At 45.3% G+C, this 16,479-nt stretch overlaps 4 protein-coding genes across 4 annotated transcripts; 2 read left to right on the forward strand and 2 right to left on the reverse strand.

Annotated features, from left to right (window-relative positions):
* Positions 1-10: 10 nt before the first annotated feature.
* EV420DRAFT_1485119 (uncharacterized protein) lies at positions 11-1,295 on the forward strand (the record flags this gene model as incomplete). The annotated part of the gene is made up of 7 exons (XM_060470161.1): positions 11-128; positions 308-373; positions 426-536; positions 604-636; positions 724-780; positions 867-1,012; positions 1,071-1,295. The coding sequence occupies 7 exons, from the start codon at positions 11-13 to the stop codon at positions 1,293-1,295; spliced, it is 756 nt and encodes a 251-aa protein (XP_060324503.1).
* A 6,854-nt stretch (positions 1,296-8,149) lies between these two features.
* EV420DRAFT_1485120 (uncharacterized protein) lies at positions 8,150-8,628 on the reverse strand (the record flags this gene model as incomplete). The annotated part of the gene is made up of 2 exons (XM_060470162.1): positions 8,150-8,403; positions 8,520-8,628. 2 exons carry the CDS (start codon positions 8,626-8,628, stop codon positions 8,150-8,152), a joined length of 363 nt encoding a protein of 120 aa, XP_060324504.1.
* Positions 8,629-10,533: 1,905 nt separating this feature from the next.
* EV420DRAFT_1485121 (uncharacterized protein) lies at positions 10,534-11,746 on the forward strand (the record flags this gene model as incomplete). Its single annotated transcript, XM_060470163.1, has 7 exons — positions 10,534-10,563; positions 10,610-10,668; positions 10,709-10,816; positions 10,950-11,004; positions 11,058-11,087; positions 11,124-11,190; positions 11,223-11,746. The coding sequence occupies 7 exons, from the start codon at positions 10,534-10,536 to the stop codon at positions 11,744-11,746; spliced, it is 873 nt and encodes a 290-aa protein (XP_060324505.1).
* A 1,331-nt stretch (positions 11,747-13,077) lies between these two features.
* Positions 13,078-16,017, reverse strand: EV420DRAFT_1649429 (uncharacterized protein; the record flags this gene model as incomplete). Its single annotated transcript, XM_060478311.1, has 8 exons — positions 13,078-13,425; positions 13,475-14,574; positions 14,631-14,791; positions 14,838-14,860; positions 14,892-14,967; positions 15,020-15,153; positions 15,328-15,378; positions 15,430-16,017. The coding sequence occupies 8 exons, from the start codon at positions 16,015-16,017 to the stop codon at positions 13,078-13,080; spliced, it is 2,481 nt and encodes an 826-aa protein (XP_060324506.1).
* Positions 16,018-16,479: the final 462 nt, after the last annotated feature.

A 16,479-nucleotide genomic window follows, 5' to 3' on the forward strand; every position in this document is an offset into this window, starting at 1 on the left:
AATCCCTACAATGTGCTGGATGTTTGCCTTGTTGGTTGTAGCCAGTGGCGGTCCATTCTCGCCCTTTTTTGACTGGAACTACCCTTCCCAACATCAATACCGGAATTTGCTTGGTGATGAGGAGTTTAGTAGTCGTTTCTGCCAGTAGATTGCTTCACATTGTTTTGGGATTCGTTTCCTTATTTTGCGAGTCTCTAGACTAACGACAGACGTTACAGTGAAGATATATGGCTTAGGATTTCGTTTTCTTGAGGCAAGGACTTCGATCAACCTTTTTTGAATCATGAGCTAACTAATCTCTGCGTAGGCCCTGAAGCCGGCACCGCTCGCTGGTTGCTTTGCACAGTGTTAGGAAGGGATAGTGGTAGCCAAGGTGCACATTCTACCCTCTGATCTACTTTTTCATTATCTCAATTTTTCTGCAGTCTTCCTTACACCGGCCATGTCGACGATATATCTCCCCCGCACACAGACATCCCGCCACAAGACGTGCCGTGCCGTTCATCTTGAGGCGGATTTTAAACGAGGATTCAAAGGTAAGGATAATCATTTTATTGTACGAACACAAGGCTAATGGTCTATAGTTAATGCGATGTGCACCAGTCAAAGTGGCACTGAATAGGGAGATTGACGAAAGTAAGTCCTGTCACTGCAAAGGTTTTCATACTAACGAGGCCGGTTCTAGTCTGTGCGGGCGTGTAGTTGGGATGTGTGTACGTGTAGAGTGCGACGAGGACGGGACATGCATGCGTATGAGAGGTGCACGGACACCCGGAGAGAGTGCGCGGGAGGGGAGGTAGGGTAGACGGACGAAGAGGTCTTTACGGAGAGAGGTGATCTGTTGCTGTACCATGGAACGGCCGTAGGTATATGGAAAGGGAAGGAGAGAGATGGCAGTCGGGAGTCGGATGCGGGTAGCAAGGTTACGTTCAGATCTTCAGAGGTGGTAGGCAAAGGGCGCAATAGGCGTGTTGGGATGCCTGGACAGAATATTTACTTCGTTGTCGTCGATGTAAGTCCTAGTCATGGTTTTTCATCGACATCACGGAGCTGAGCTCGCATATATACAGTCGTCGTTGTCATTACCGGTGAAAGAGGGAAAACAACAAGGACACACGGACCAGCAGGTCGCCATCCGTCGAACGACAAAACAGCATTACATCATGCCTGGTTGCCGACCAGCTGAGTACTTGCTGTGCTTGCCAGCAACGCACTCGAGTCGACTCGGATTTCGTCTGACTGACATAGCCAGGATTAACTTGGAACAAATTCGTGTGAACAAAGATGCGGCTTGAAGTATCATATATATCAAGCCTCAAGATTCGACGGGACAACTCTTTCATTGACGATCGTCATTCACCGTAACCGAGCCACCCTGCATGAACTTGGGAGAGTAATTTGAGTGGGAACATCATCCTAGTCCAGCTTATTACAAAGTAAAGTTATTACCCATAGTCACGTACAAAGATATTGACTATGTTCAACCAGATACGCCTGTTTTGGTGTCTCTAATATGCAGAAACGTATTCAAAGCAAGTCCAAATCTCCGGACCTTAAGACATCATGCATTTGCAACCTTACTTCAGGCCGCCAACTTCATACCACTCCCCACTCTCCTTTTGACCATGTTGTGGAGCATCTTCTACCTTCTCTCATTTCCGTTCCCCCATCGGAGCTGGAGGATATATACCAGTCGACGCCAAGTACTCCGAAGGCTAACGCGTTACACGCCAAACTTGTCACCTACTTCTCATTTTGCATTTGCTTGCAAATTTATTTGACAGTGAGGGAAGACGAACCGTGGCCGTACGTTGGCCCGTCCGGTACTCATTGATCTCCTGCTTGCTATGGCCATTGTTCACGGCTGGGCGAAAGTCATGCTGGGAGCACGTTTGACATGACTCGTCGGGTAAGACCCTTTTTTATAGTACTTTGTGCGACTAAGGCCTATTTTCACCTAGTATCACACCCGCTATCAGTACTATGAAGCTTGAAACTGTCGACGCCTTGGAGGATGGGCCGTGTACTTGAGGTGATGCCCAAAGTAAGCCAAGGAGGTCTTGGCGGTGGAGAAGAGGACGGAACAAAGGGGGGGATAGTGCCGTCGAAGACGAGGAAAGGCCGAGCTCGGATGCCAACGTCGCCTTCACCCTTGAGCTTGAGTCCAGCAGACGCATTCGCAACACTGTCGTTAACCAGATTCGATAATGTCACCTTTAATTTCATCCATGAGTCGTTGCCGACTTCTCCAGAGATGAAAATCAACTGGTTCGACGCCGGACACACTGAGTGCAGAACCATTGGAGGATATGGCCGTTGATTCTTGGGAGCGAGCCCCGCACTCGCTGTTGAAAACGTGTCTGGCTACTCCTCCCTGCTGTACACCTCGTCGTCGAAGCAGCGGGCTAGATCGTTTGTTCTCGTGATCATTATCGCCGAACTGGATTTTGTTCGTTGATAATACTATGTTTCGTAACTTTGACAGTGACCACGACGACACGGCGAGTCCTGTTCTTTTCCCCTCGGTAACTTCATTTATTCTAATCTTGCGTAGGGAAATCAACATTACTGGGGTGCATACTATTCAGTCCAGGACTCGACTCGTAGGCTACTACTCTATTTCAATCTGTAACTGCTCATATTGGCTGAAATTTCTCTTCAATTGGCGATAGGCTCGTTGAATAGGTACGAAGTACGTGTTCTATGTTATACTTTCCACCGTATCTGCTGACACTGTTTCTTGCTTGGTAGGATGTAACAAATGCAAGGCTCTCGGCTGTGGGCTTCGCGATTCGAGTGGTGTGATCCCAATCTCACGCTCCAAGGTAACGTCGCCTCGTTTCACTGTGTTTCCATCTGCTTACGCGTCGTTTGATATTACAAGACTCCAGGATTTGGTGTGCGTCGAGGGTTGCTAATATGGTGGAGATCGATAAACGGCTGAACGTGGTGAGTTGGGTTCGTTGTTGTTTCTCTTCTAGTATCTGACGTCGTCTATCACGACCTCAAGCTCGGCACATGGCCACTTTTACGAACACAAGTTCCCCTCGTTAGGATTGCCCGGGACACCGCGATGCTCCCTTTCCCATCTGCTTTCCTTATGGTAGAGGTAACATCTTGGATTCGGACTTGCACGATGATAGGCGTCAACGCTTTCCTCGCGGATTGGAAGGGATAAATTTTGGAGGCCGGGAGGGATGACGGCTCGTCGAAGGGTGTCTGTCGAATTGGATCCAAACTACGTTTTGGTTGCCGCACGTGCACAGGATTAATGTGGTGCATACGGTAGTAATTATCGCTGCCGAGGTGAAGCTATTGATTCCTCCAGATATGATTGACCTAAAAGCATAAATACAGACTGTCTCATTGAAATCCTCGAAGCTTGGCAATCACTCTTCCTCAGTGCTGAGCACTCGGGCTGGTGAATATTGAGGATGTGCTCAGTATCTGGACTTTGTTCGGCTCCGCACGCTTCTGACGTACTCGATGTTGGCGAGAGCGTCTCGTTCTCGCCATCATCTTGTTACTGTAGTCGGTGATGGCTAGTCCTCGACCTTTTTTGACAGTCCTTTCCCAATGTTAGCGCCAGGCATGGCTCGCAGATGATGATCTCTAGTAGTCGTCTTTAAGTCTACCTCTAGTGGGTTGCTCCACTGCATTATTTTTTCGTCCAAGAAAAAAAAGGGTGCGAAGAAGCGGCTCGAGAAATCCAAGAGAGATACCTGCCCCAGTCAAGCTCCGCGGGTTTTCAGCTTGGGACCCTATCGATTCGTGCGTCAGGGGGTCGTGTCCCTAGAGAATGATCAGCAGAATTTGGTGCTGCAAGAAGAGAGCACCATCTCGCTCGGGTGCTGCGATATCCCTCTTTCACTGAGCGAACTCTTCATTGACATGGTCATCACCATGTTCCGAGGCTATAGTGTCCATTCGCTACAAAAATACCCTATAACTATAGTGGAGCGACTTTTGTAAAAATCCCTATAACTATAGTAATGTCAAATTATACGTATCTTGTAGGGATGCCATCACTTTTTGATTCCTAATTATACGTATCCCTTGTAGCAGTGAGGCCATATAGCCAATATTGTGTACAATTGCCCTGTAAGCACAGGAATTAAATTGTATACAATCCCATGAGGCCTGAGTTGTATACTTATATGACTCCTGATATGTAATGGCCTAAATCCGCATTTTCTCAAATATTAGGCACATTTCCCATTGGGATGGGCTAGAATTTTCTGTGGGACCTTTCATAAAAATCTATAATTAGCCTGTGAAGTCAGCCCATCAATATCTGGCCGAAAACGGCTGGATGCGACCAAATGAAAATGGATGTAGTGGCAGTGCCGAATTTTTGATGGCATCATAGGGGCTATTTTCCGGTCAGAATAGGATTTAGGCTGGTTTCTGGGTGCTCGGTGGGTCAGGGAATGGTACTGGAATATTCATAAACCTGAAATAACATAAGATCTGACCTACTGATGAGGTATGGGGGCTCTGGAGAGCATGTAATATAGGATTTTCGCAAAAATAGCTGCAATATTTGCTTTTTGGGGGTTTTTAGGGTGATACATGCATTGGATCGACCGGGGGACTTCACCAATGAATTTCCTGACCTTTAAAACCCCAAAAGATCCCTCTATAGCACTTGTGGCACATTTTATTACCAGGATTAGACGAGCATATTGGATTTTTAGGATGCAGCATGCTTTGGATTGCTTTGAAAACTATACCAGTCAATTTGTACACTATGAAAACCTTAGAATACATTGTCTTCTATAATATTTGACCTGTATAATACTGTAAAAAAGTGGGGATTGGGGTGCACATATGGTTTATTTTGTTTTCTGTGCTTCGGATGAGTCTGGGACTATCACCAATAGATTCCTTGACATTTAAAACCCTTAAACGACTATAGGAACCTTTTATTGGGCTCCATAAACGATGGTAATAACAATATTACAGTTTAGGAGGAGCACATATGGAAAATCACTTTTCTGTACCTCGGAATACTTCGGAACTTCTACCAGTGTATTTCTTGACCTCGAAAACCCTCGGATAACACAAGGATTTAAAGAAAACCTACAAAAATACATGTTAAAAAAGAGTAATAGGGGATGGAGGAGATATACCTTGTATTACGCATTTCTAGGTGGTTGGAGAAGGTATTCCTGTTATATAGAGACGATATGTATTGTATAATCATTTGTACAAATTCCCACATTCATCCGAAATGTATTGGAAGAGATATAAGTAAATCATTCTGCAAATGATGAGGAGCACATCCCCAATTTCGATATTCTGATCATTCTATAGCTTGGAGAATGTCAGAATCGGATTCCTTGACCCAAAAAAGGGTAGGATCACCAATCATCCATGGTCATTTTATCAAGAAAACATCTGGTGGTAAGAACAAATCAGACTGCAGCAATTGTCAAGGAAAGTCCATATTGTACTTCGGAGTGTTGACACTTCACATCCCATGGATGATTGGTGATCCTACCATTTTTTGGGTCAAGGAATCCGATTCTGACATTCTCCCAAGCTATAGAATGATCAGAATATCGAAATTGGGGATGTGCTCCTCATCATTTGCAGAATGATTTACTTATATCTCTTCCAATACATTTCGGATGAATGTGGGAATTTGTACAAATGATTATACAATACATATCGTCTCTTCATATAACAGGAATACCTTCTCCAACCACTAGAAATGCGTAATACAAGGTATATCTCCTCCATCCCCTATTACTCTTTTTTAACATGTATTTTTGTAGGTTTTCTTTAAATCCTGGTGTTATCCGAGGGTTTTCGAGGTCAAGAAATACACTGGTAGAAGTTCCGAAGTATTCCGAGGTACAGAAAAGTGATTTTCCATATGTGCTCCTCCTAAACTGTAATATTGTTATTACCATCGTTTATGGAGCCCAATAAAAGGTTCCTATAGTCGTTTTAGGGTTTAAATGTCAAGGAATCTATTGGTGATAGTCCCAGACTCATCCGAAGCACAGAAAACAAAATAAACCATATGTGCACCCCAATCCCCACTTTTTTACAGTATTATACAGGTCAAATATTATAGAAGACAATGTATTCTAAGGTTTTCATAGTGTACAAATTGACTGGTATAGTTTTCAAAGCAATCCAAAGCATGCTGCATCCTAAAAATCCAATATGCTCGTCTAATCCTGGTAATAAAATGTGCCACAAGTGCTATAGAGGGATCTTTTGGGGGTTTTAAAGGTCAGGAAATTCATTGGTGAAGTCCCCCGGTCGATCCAATGCATGTATCACCCTAAAAATCCCCCAAAAAAGCAAATATTGCAGCTATTTTTGCGAAAATCCTATATTACATGCTCTCCAGAGCCCCCATACCTCATCAGTAGGTCAGATCTTATGTTATTCAGGTTTATGAATATTCCAGTACCATTCCCTGACCCACCGAGCACCCAGAAACCAGCCTAAATCCTATTCTGACCGGAAAATAGCCCCTATGATGCCATCAAAAATTCGGCACTGCCACTACATCCATTTTCATTTGGTCGCATCCAGCCGTTTTCGGCCAGATATTGATGGGCTGACTTCACAGGCTAATTATAGATTTTTATGAAAGGTCCCACAGAAAATTCTAGCCCATCCCAATGGGAAATGTGCCTAATATTTGAGAAAATGTGGATTTTGATTGGATCCAGGCTTTCATACATGTGTATACTTATCATGCCTGCAGGCCTCACAGAATTGTATACAATCTAATTCCTGAGCCTACAGGAAATTGTATACACAACTGGCCTTATGAGGTGTAGCAGTCTCGCCAGCCCTAGCTAGGTCTAGAAACTGTTGCCGTATGGCTGCCGAGTTAGGGTCCACGGGCACTGGATCAGCGTTCGTTGCTTGGGCCTGAAAAAAAAATCGCAGCCCAGAAAAATAATATTTAATGATTTACTATTGCCTCCCGACCCTATTTTGGCTGGATGCGCCTGTGCATACTTGGACATATAAAACTGTGGGAAAATATCATTCTCAATGCGGTAGCAGCTCTGTCGGCTTTGAAAGCTGGGTAAAATTCTGCATTGCACATGGATTATTTAGGCTCGATTTAATTAGAATACATTTATGTGATATATAAATGCTTAATAGAGTGCAAATACTGTCATTCAACTGATATGCAAACAGGAAAATGCCACTCTCACCATGGTCGGAATTTGCCGGATGTACCCCAATTAGGGGCGTAGAATAGAATACCCTTGCAATCCCGTACTCCTAGGGCTTTCTGTATCTCGAAAATATGATAGTCATATCTACATTTCATGATTTTACATTTTAGGCCAATAAATTAGCCTTTAATTCATGTTTATTCGACCAATAAATGCGAATAATGGTGAGACAATTGTTGAATTCAACTTTTACAAAAGTATGCAGCACAATGTGCATCTAAATAATGATATAACAAATGAGAAAAAGACTTCTTATGTGAATTTTCAATGATACAAATGCATATATGGATCTGCCCTGAAGTGAATATATTATGAACACTCGTAATATGCAAAACGAGCTTGTGAACTTTTGTCTGATTCTGTTTTCACTTCTTATGCATGAAATGGTATAATGGTGAGACTATAAGCAGATCGGGGTGGATCGGACCATTATTTTGACTTATACTAGACATAACCTTGCATTTTCAACAAAAAACATACCTATTGAGATGGTGCACAGATATATAGAACTGGTATTTGCTTACAAGTGCCCTAAAATGTGGGGCAACCAACGTAAATTGAGGATTATCATGAGATGAGGGTATTCTATTGCATTAAAAATTATATATACACAATCCTTATACCTATAATACAAGATTCCGATACACTTTGTGGCATCGGAGAGTGTACATCGAGCAGTGGAAGCATCCCGATGATGGATTCCACTCAGTCGATCACCCCGGACTGCACAACCGTACTGTGATTGAGTGGCTGTGCAGCACCATTTTCTGTTCCTCTCCACCATGTCCACTTCCTTTCCTGCCCTCTCACTCGTCTGTTTTGCCCATTGTCATGGGTATATGGTACGTTTGAATTGTTTTTTATACTGACATGTCAAATTTAGGTCTTTTTGGCATATCTGGCAGCCCCAAGATCCCCGGGTAGTGACCATTTCATCCCCACCCCACACGTAAGCCCTTGCCCGAGGCAGCACTGCCAGATATGACTGCAACACTGTACGTTGACGACATGACCCATGCACCCCTGCCATTGCCCCGATACGACTCATATTCTGCCGTGACCCATCCCATGCCCCCCACATGCACATCGACCTCGATCGTCATTGGACATGCAAGCGCGGCACGATGATGACACAGGATATCACTAGGGTTTCCATATTGGACCTCATTATGCAGCGGGATGGCACCTGTAACAGTGACAACCACAATGACAACGACGACGGAAAAGCCAGGAGACTTCGAGCACGATGAGGGTTAGGGTGGATCTTAGGCTAGGGATGTAGAGGGAGACTGGGCAGCATACTGGGGAGGAAGGGGGAGGGCAGGAGGGCAGGATGGAGACCGGGCCGCCAACGTCCAACAACAGCAGCGACACTGACGTCCGTTTGGGCATCAAATGTCCTCCAAGACATGGGGGATTCGATGGTGGTCTCCATTTTCTCTCACAAGCCTGCCATGACGTTCATTAGTGCCATCGATCCCTAAATCGCTCCCTAGCCCATGCCGCCTATATGTTAATTTATTTTTGTATTATATAGTATTTTATATTTATTTATTTGTTTTACAATGCTTTAATTATGAATACTAAATATTTTATTACTGATACCCGTAAATAGGGAGTGCAAGAGCAGCAAACCCGAGGTGGGAATTGGTTGGGCACGTGGTGGGGAGAGACCAAGAAATGGATTGCATGTGAAAATTCATGGCTACGTATAACTTCGCTTTCTAGTGGATACATGAAGTTGACAGGCCTATAGTTATAGGGATTATTACAAAAGTGGTTCCACTATAGTTATAGGGATTTTTACGTAGAATGGACATGAAGGGATGATGTTCCTTTACTCAGACCCAATGGAAGACCCCCAAAAAAGCTCTGTTATTGATGTCGAAGGCTATCGGAGCCACACCCTAATATACATCCTCTTTATAGATGTGGAGATCTTCTCGAAGCTGGTCTTTGTGCTCGCCGTTCGTCAGGGCATTCAGTGGCAGTGTATTCCATCAATGATAACGAACGCGAGCACAAAAAGCCCGATTTCTTGACAATGATGAGCGTGATAAGGAATTGGAAAGCAGCGAGTTGTCCTTAATACTAGTCGCATACACAAGTAAAGAGAAAATGTCAAAGAATAGTTAAAAGTTAGGAATGAGATCCCACTGTATGCCCCAAAAAAGAGTGTCAGTTGGGAGATTATGATCCTACATGCTCTGACTTGACTCTGACTGGAGGGTGTTTCATCGCGTTTCTGTGCAACAGGGATCCCATCCTGTTTTTTATTGCCTTCTGGCACACAAACTGTGAGCCAGCCTCAGTTTCCCATTGGAATGGTTTCAAGTGGAGACTACGCTTGGCCGGAGCATAAACGGGAGGACACCCCCTCCTTACTTAGGCATGACACACAAAATGGGGACAAACGAAGGTGCAGCTCCTGCTTTCAAGCTTACGACAGAGTCGAGTAGAGTCTGAAAAGGTAGCGTAAGTTAAGATTCAGGATTTTGGGTACAGAAAAGCTCAGTCATCAGGAATATTAATTTAGTTCAGGGACTACACAGCTGAAGAGAGTGGGGGTTAACATTGAACAGCAGGAAAAGGATGGGACGAAGATCCATGCTGATTTCCTCCTGGTGGCGCCGACACTGGATACAATTAGTAAGAAAAAGTACCATCGATGGAGATCATTAGCTTTAAAGAAGTACGACTCTTCGGAAACATCTACTTGCCCATACCGCATTTGCCGGACGTCGATACATCGTTGCAGTGCAAAGGACGTCATTAAAAGAGAGTGTTGGATGGTAAATGCGTCGTTCCTGTTGAACACAAGCCTTGAAGCTTGACACGTGACGAGTTAACCTGGATTGTAATGATTAACAACGAAAACAGCTACTGAAGTGGTAGGTACATACCGTCTTCCTGCACATCCTCCCCAGACTCCACACACCTCAGAAACACACAGTACAGCATTCACAACGTCATGCCTTTGCTCGCCAGATGTTGACACGTCATGGTGGCGCAAAAGCCATTGTTCAGGGAGAACCTTGGGTGGGAGATGTATCGTTCGTGTTGAAAATGAGTCTTGCAACTACCAACGCTGCATCCTTGCTCGCCCGAATTCGAAATGGCATTGTGGTGCAAAAGTCGGGCCAACCTATCCTGTCAGAAAAGTGTATTTTCTCCAGTAGTTATAGTGGAACCGAAAATACATTTTCTCCAGTAACGATAGGGAGCTGACAGCATGTCAAATACCAAATTAAATCTGAAAAATTTGAATTTTATCCAATGATTCGCAATTTCACGTGCTCCAAACCAAACCCACCATATGCCATGGTGTTATCCCGACACTTGCCTAGTATGTTACTATCCCATCGAGATCTGCTGCCTCAAGATCTATCTAGGCGATCTGTGCAGGCAGGAATGACCACTGTCAGATCTTGCTCACGGAAGCCGCTCTCAGGTACGTGACTGACACGTTCGGACACGTGCTTTGCACCTAGATCTTTGAGGTTTCCAGCCTTGTTGTCCGTTCTCAAAATTCGGGAGAGTGAAGAGTCCATCGAAAGCTTGAAAGTAGTACTAGTAGTACAGGGAGTAACAGAGAAATTGTGAGTCTGTCACTGTGTGATTATCTAAGCACGTGCTCTTGACCATCGCCATTACTGTCACTCTCGCTCTCGACGGCGCTGTTTTTGACACTACCGCCAACGACTCTGATATTCACTCGTCGTTGGCTCCTAGCCTCTCATCTCCAGCCCCTCCACAGTCACCAGGCCTATCTGAGTCTGTAAAAAAGGTGAGTTTCACCATTTTCATCTGACATGTCATCAGGACTTACCATTTTTTCAGAATGTCCTCGAAGTTCAAGTCAGCATTAGAGTAAGCGAACTTCCGTGGTACGCATCGTGGTGGTAGACTGACTGGCGCAGGCATGTGAAGGTTTTCTTGAAGGCTGTAGTGCGTCATCCAGGTTCGGGTTCAGGTGAGTCCTCCATTGTTCTTGTGTCGGCAAAGCTGAAGTTATTGTGGGGAAAGGCAACTATATTCCTGCCGCGCTGATCACCCACACCGCTACTCCCATCACCACCGATCCAGAACCATCGTCGTCTACACTACCTGCACCCGCTACCCAAGTTGTTGCGTCCCTACCAAGTCTCATACCGTCATCCACCAGCATTAACACTGTCACTGCATCCCCGTATCCTGCTGCAGAACTGTCGTCCGTTCAAAGTTCCATGCAGCCATTGACCACTATTGAGATCGATACTGCGCTGCCCCCATATTCGTCCATTCCCATGCAGCTGTCCACCAGCAATGAGTCTGACACTGCGCCACCCCCATATTCTGCCACTCAAAATGTCGCATCTCAGTTACTCATTCTGAATCCCGCACCGGTGTTCACAGCCACCAACTCTGTACCGTCGACGCATCCTGCTGCTCAGGGCATCACGGCTCAGTCATTCATTCCGACTAATGTTCCCATCAACATCCGCCGCCGTGGCACATATTTCCCTCCCGGCTCGGTGCCCCAATTTTGATGAATCAAAGCAGAGGACCACAATTTTGAAAAGCGTTGAAGGAAATATACCGTTGATTTACTGTTGATTTACTGTTTCAGATGTGTTCTGTTAAAAAAGAACAAAAAATATACCTTTGATTTCGGGTCGCCCTGCTCTATCCCATTCCTGTAGATTATTTGAGGACTAGCCGATGCCCAGAGAGGGAGGAGGACCGGAAACCAGGACAGTTTCTTTCTTGGCAAGTCGGCCCTGCAAAAAAATGAGGCAGCAATTCTCATTTTGGTGGTAGCTGTCGATGCTGCTGTCAATACCGGCAAGTGGCACGCATATGCCAAATTAAGGTATGTCGTCCCGACAGAACGACAACGCTAGGGGACCGTGTTGCAGGCTTTAACAGACTGAATATCAGACACCAAGCCAGAGAAAATGATACTGAAAACATACCTTTGCGCTGGATGACAGTAGATCCCGCAGAATAAACGTAGTCTTTATTAAAGCTCCCAGTACCTTTCAGCACGGACCCCAAAGAAATGCTTCCTAAATTTTGCAGCATTAGACTATATGGTAAACAGCACAAGCAGAGTCTTCTTACACAAGATCCAGTAGTTCTGGGACACCAAACATCCAGAATCATGATTGAAAACCCCACTGCAGCAGTGAACAAGAAAGCACAGAAATATAGGGATGACAAAGTTTAAGCTGGCGACGAGAAAGATTGCACCTGAGAAGGTGAAGTAAACTAATCCTATCCTTTCGAGAACCTGAAAACTGAAATGGAAACTTTACATCAATGAGAAGGTAGGGTGAAGAGAAAACGCACATGTACTATCATCATGGTTCAAAGCCTTGCAACAGAGAAAGCACCGCTAATGATAGCGGACTCGGCTCGCACACTAAAGCATGGTTCTTGCGTTCTGCTTTCTGCATAGTCATCTTTGGCTTGCCACCAAGGCTGCGAGAACAGTCGTAGAAAGTGGAGAGGGCAGGACAAGTATACTGTTTATACATTTTTGGAAAGCCCATTTCCTGCCTAAGGGACTCTTTTTTACAACAGCACAAGTATATTTATTTGTCCAAAATAAAGAGATTATCAACCCTAAAAGCTATGATGAGAATATCTACAGCAAGTATAAGAAATGTTAGAAGCCAAGAAGTGAAATTTGTGTTGTACATTATGAGTTCCAGTATGGTAAGCAAGACAACAGGGGGGAATGGACAGTAATCACGTACTGTGCAAGACGTCGAATGTCGAAAACAACCAAGAAGATATAGACAAAAGCAATAACTTACATATACGCCATCTCCTGTCCCGCACTGGAAGATGCACTGCCTCGGTCTTCTCTGAGCTGTTACATGAGAACGTCGATCGTCTTCGATACATCCGAAACCATTCGAAACCACAGCTGCTCCATTCCTCTACATGCGTGACCCCACCAAAATAAACCAAAAATGACAGTAACAATGCCTTGACGCCCTCCTTTCCGAAGACACTTCAAAGGCTTCGAGTAATCCGGCTTTGGAAGCCCGGAATTGTCGTTCGAACGTCTCCAGGCAGGGTTGAGGTGGTTCCACCAGTCAACCAGCTGTCTACCATAACAAGATGCATCCACGATGAAGAGTTCAACATTGAAGTAACGGGTCCCATCGAGCCACTGGGTGAGTTCTTGAGGTCGTCGCTTCCCAAGGGAGTACTTACCCTACAAGACAATCAGTTAAGATCATACATGTCGAGTGTGGAATATATACCTCTGTTTTTGCCTTGACTTTCCACATGTCAGATTCCAGTTTATACCACTTTTCGACAAGACTAAGCCACATGGGGCCCAAAGATTGATCTTGCATAGCCATCAAGCTCTCTTGATGCCACTGTGGTGGACCCAAATCCTTCTCGGCACCACAAAGGGTGATCACTTCCCTGGGAGGGGGCGCTTTACGCTGCCTCACTTGCCTGGGCAAGTTCGCGATGTCGGGAAGCACTGAAGGAGCGGAAAGGGTCGAGCGAAGGTCTGACGTTGGTGTCGCTGTCATGTGGTAGTTGGCGGCCGGCTCGCTCTCATGCATAATTACATCAGCAGCAAGTTGGTCCGACAGGGCCTGTGAGTCAGACAAGGTAGCAGACAACACGGTGGCAGCATAATGAGATTCGGTAACAGTTTGTGCAGATCGATCAGGAGAGGCAAATATGTCAGACAATCCTAAGGACTCCATGAATTGAGACAAGTCACCATCGGAACCAGATACTTCAGCATTCCAAGATGAATTGGATTCGACAGTACCCAAAAAGTCAGGCCATTGCGACTGGAGCAAGTCCACATCCATGTCAAAAGAAGAGTTGGCTACATTGGCACCGAAATGATCGTTGTTGATGCCTGATAAAGCCGGTGAAGATGACATAATCAAATCCAAGGGTTTCATTGAATCGTCAGAATGAGAATATCCCCACAAGACATTGTGCAAATCAGGGTTGGTATCCATCTCGACGCCCTGACCTCCGGATTGGGGAGAGATGAGCGCTGTCTCTCGGGGGGGAGCTGCTTCAGTAGTGATCAGTGACGAAGAAATAGATGCTGAAGATGTTGTGACTGGCGAAGAATGAACTACTGGTGATGGGATGCAGGACCAGGGCAGGGGTTCTGATGACATTTGAGCTGGTGGTGCCGTTTGTGACTGGGCAACAGGAGCGGTTGCTTCTTCAGGAAGCTGGAATGAATCCTGTTCTTTGGAAGCTCTTGAGACTGCAACACCATTTCCAGCAGCATCGTCATGTACCAATGTTGCCGGATCAACATCCGCAAGACTCTCGATGTGTGCCTCTGGTATAACGGCAGGTGCAGGTCCATTGCGACCTACTGTATCCCTTGGTTAGAAGGCTAGTAGGTAAAGACGATAGCAGAACACATACCCTGGACTTTTTTCATGTGATACATGAAGGGGAGACCATAGTACTGACTGAAAGCCCTGCTCTCTCCCTCGGGGGTACCAGGGATGTGCCCAGTCTCTGCAGCGTCATTGAACAAATTGATGAAGTCCTTGCCATCACTTGTGGTACAGCCATAGTTGAATCTTTAAGATAGTCAGTTTGATAACACCAAGAAAGAAATGACTCCACCTATGCCATTGTTCTGATTCTTCCTGTGCGAGGATCAACGCCGCCAGCAATAACTATGACGCCCCACTGGAGGTAATTGACTAAATTTTTGGTCATGCCTTCAAATTCGTGATCAAGAGAATCGATGACACTGTGAAAATGAGGGTTAAAATAGCGGCAGAATTAGCATATGAGACATGTACGATGCCTTTTTGTCGCTGCTGAGATCTGAAGCCCCCAGCTTGCCTTCCCTGAATGCTGTGATAAGCTCTCTTTCCTTCTCGACGCAATCGTTAATATCTTTCTTGATCTCTGGTGTCTCATTGTCCCAGATATACTTGGTCATGTCTTGAACGAGCAAAATATTGTTGGTAGGGATACCGCATCGAGCTGCCTCCACGGCAACGTGTGGATAGACTCTAGTCAGGTAATATTTGCCCGAATACAAGTGAACGGCTCGCGGGATGCATGGCGGGACGACGTTAACTTGTAGTCATCCGATTTTTCCTACCTTGGGGATAGCACGAGTGATGCGATTGTTATTAAACCAATTCTTCAGTTGCTAGCAAAATATTATGAGTATGGAGACAAACAAGAGGATGACTGAGCTCACATTGCAGCGCATCACAACGAAACGGAGCAGGACAGCAAGGACTCTGTCGTAGTCGGGTAATTGGGTCTTGTTGACTAGCGGACAGTTGTCATAACACAGCTTCATGGCGGGACCAAAGTCCAGACACCCTTCCGACATCCTTGGGTAGCTCGCACCAGGAGGAGAGTCATGCACACCTATGAGGTAAGATGGAATAAGGCGAATTTTGTCGTCACAATCCAGGAGGTATGACCCGAAACTCTCTGGAAACCACCTGTGCCATCTTCCATTGGTGCGGGCCCTAAAAACGCGCAAGAGGCCATTAGCAGAGTGATAGTGGTATTCAGGCAAGAGTTCTTTCAGAAGCCCGGTCTGCATATGGCTCGTCTTCCTGTTCTTGTGAAATTGGATGGAAGCGTTGACGTCCGTCGAGGTTGCCGAATCTGTTAACAGAGGGTCGGAAGGATTGTAGACTTCAGCAGTCTGCTGCTGCTGTAGGCATTTTACAAGTGAGCGCCGGGAATTTTCATGCGATATGCTCCGATCCAAATTACTCTTCAGCTGCTTCCGAGGGACACGGGTAGTAGGAATAGCCTGAACTCGTCCCATGGCTGTACAGAATCAATTGAGCTAAAGCCTCAAGAATTATGATGAAAGACTCTACTTACTTGCGCGTGGTATATTCTGTTCTTGGTTTTTGTCTAATATTTGTCTGACTGTCGCCCTGTGAATACGTGATCAAAATAAAATCTGCGACTAGCGAGAAGGGGACGAACCGCGAGGAATGTCTGAAAGCAAGAACGGGGAATCGACTCGGACGCTTGCCATTTTATATTCACAGGATTTTTGGAAGACGTGCTTTGCTCTGTCAGACCGAAGCATGCGAGTCCATCACAGATAAAGTGGGTTTTCAAATTGTACTTCACTGTGTACAATTGAATTAAATTCAATGGTACTTCGCTTTGAATTGAATTCAATTGTACACAGCGAAGTGCAATTAAATTCAATTCAATTGTACCCCGAAACTGTATATAATCTCGTAAAAATACGACTGGTGCCCATCACCAAACT

The sequence above is a fragment of the Desarmillaria tabescens genome, assembly GCF_030435595.1.
Source record: "Desarmillaria tabescens strain CCBAS 213 chromosome Unknown EV420scaffold_61, whole genome shotgun sequence".
Taxonomy (NCBI): Eukaryota; Fungi; Basidiomycota; class Agaricomycetes; order Agaricales; family Physalacriaceae; genus Desarmillaria; species Desarmillaria tabescens.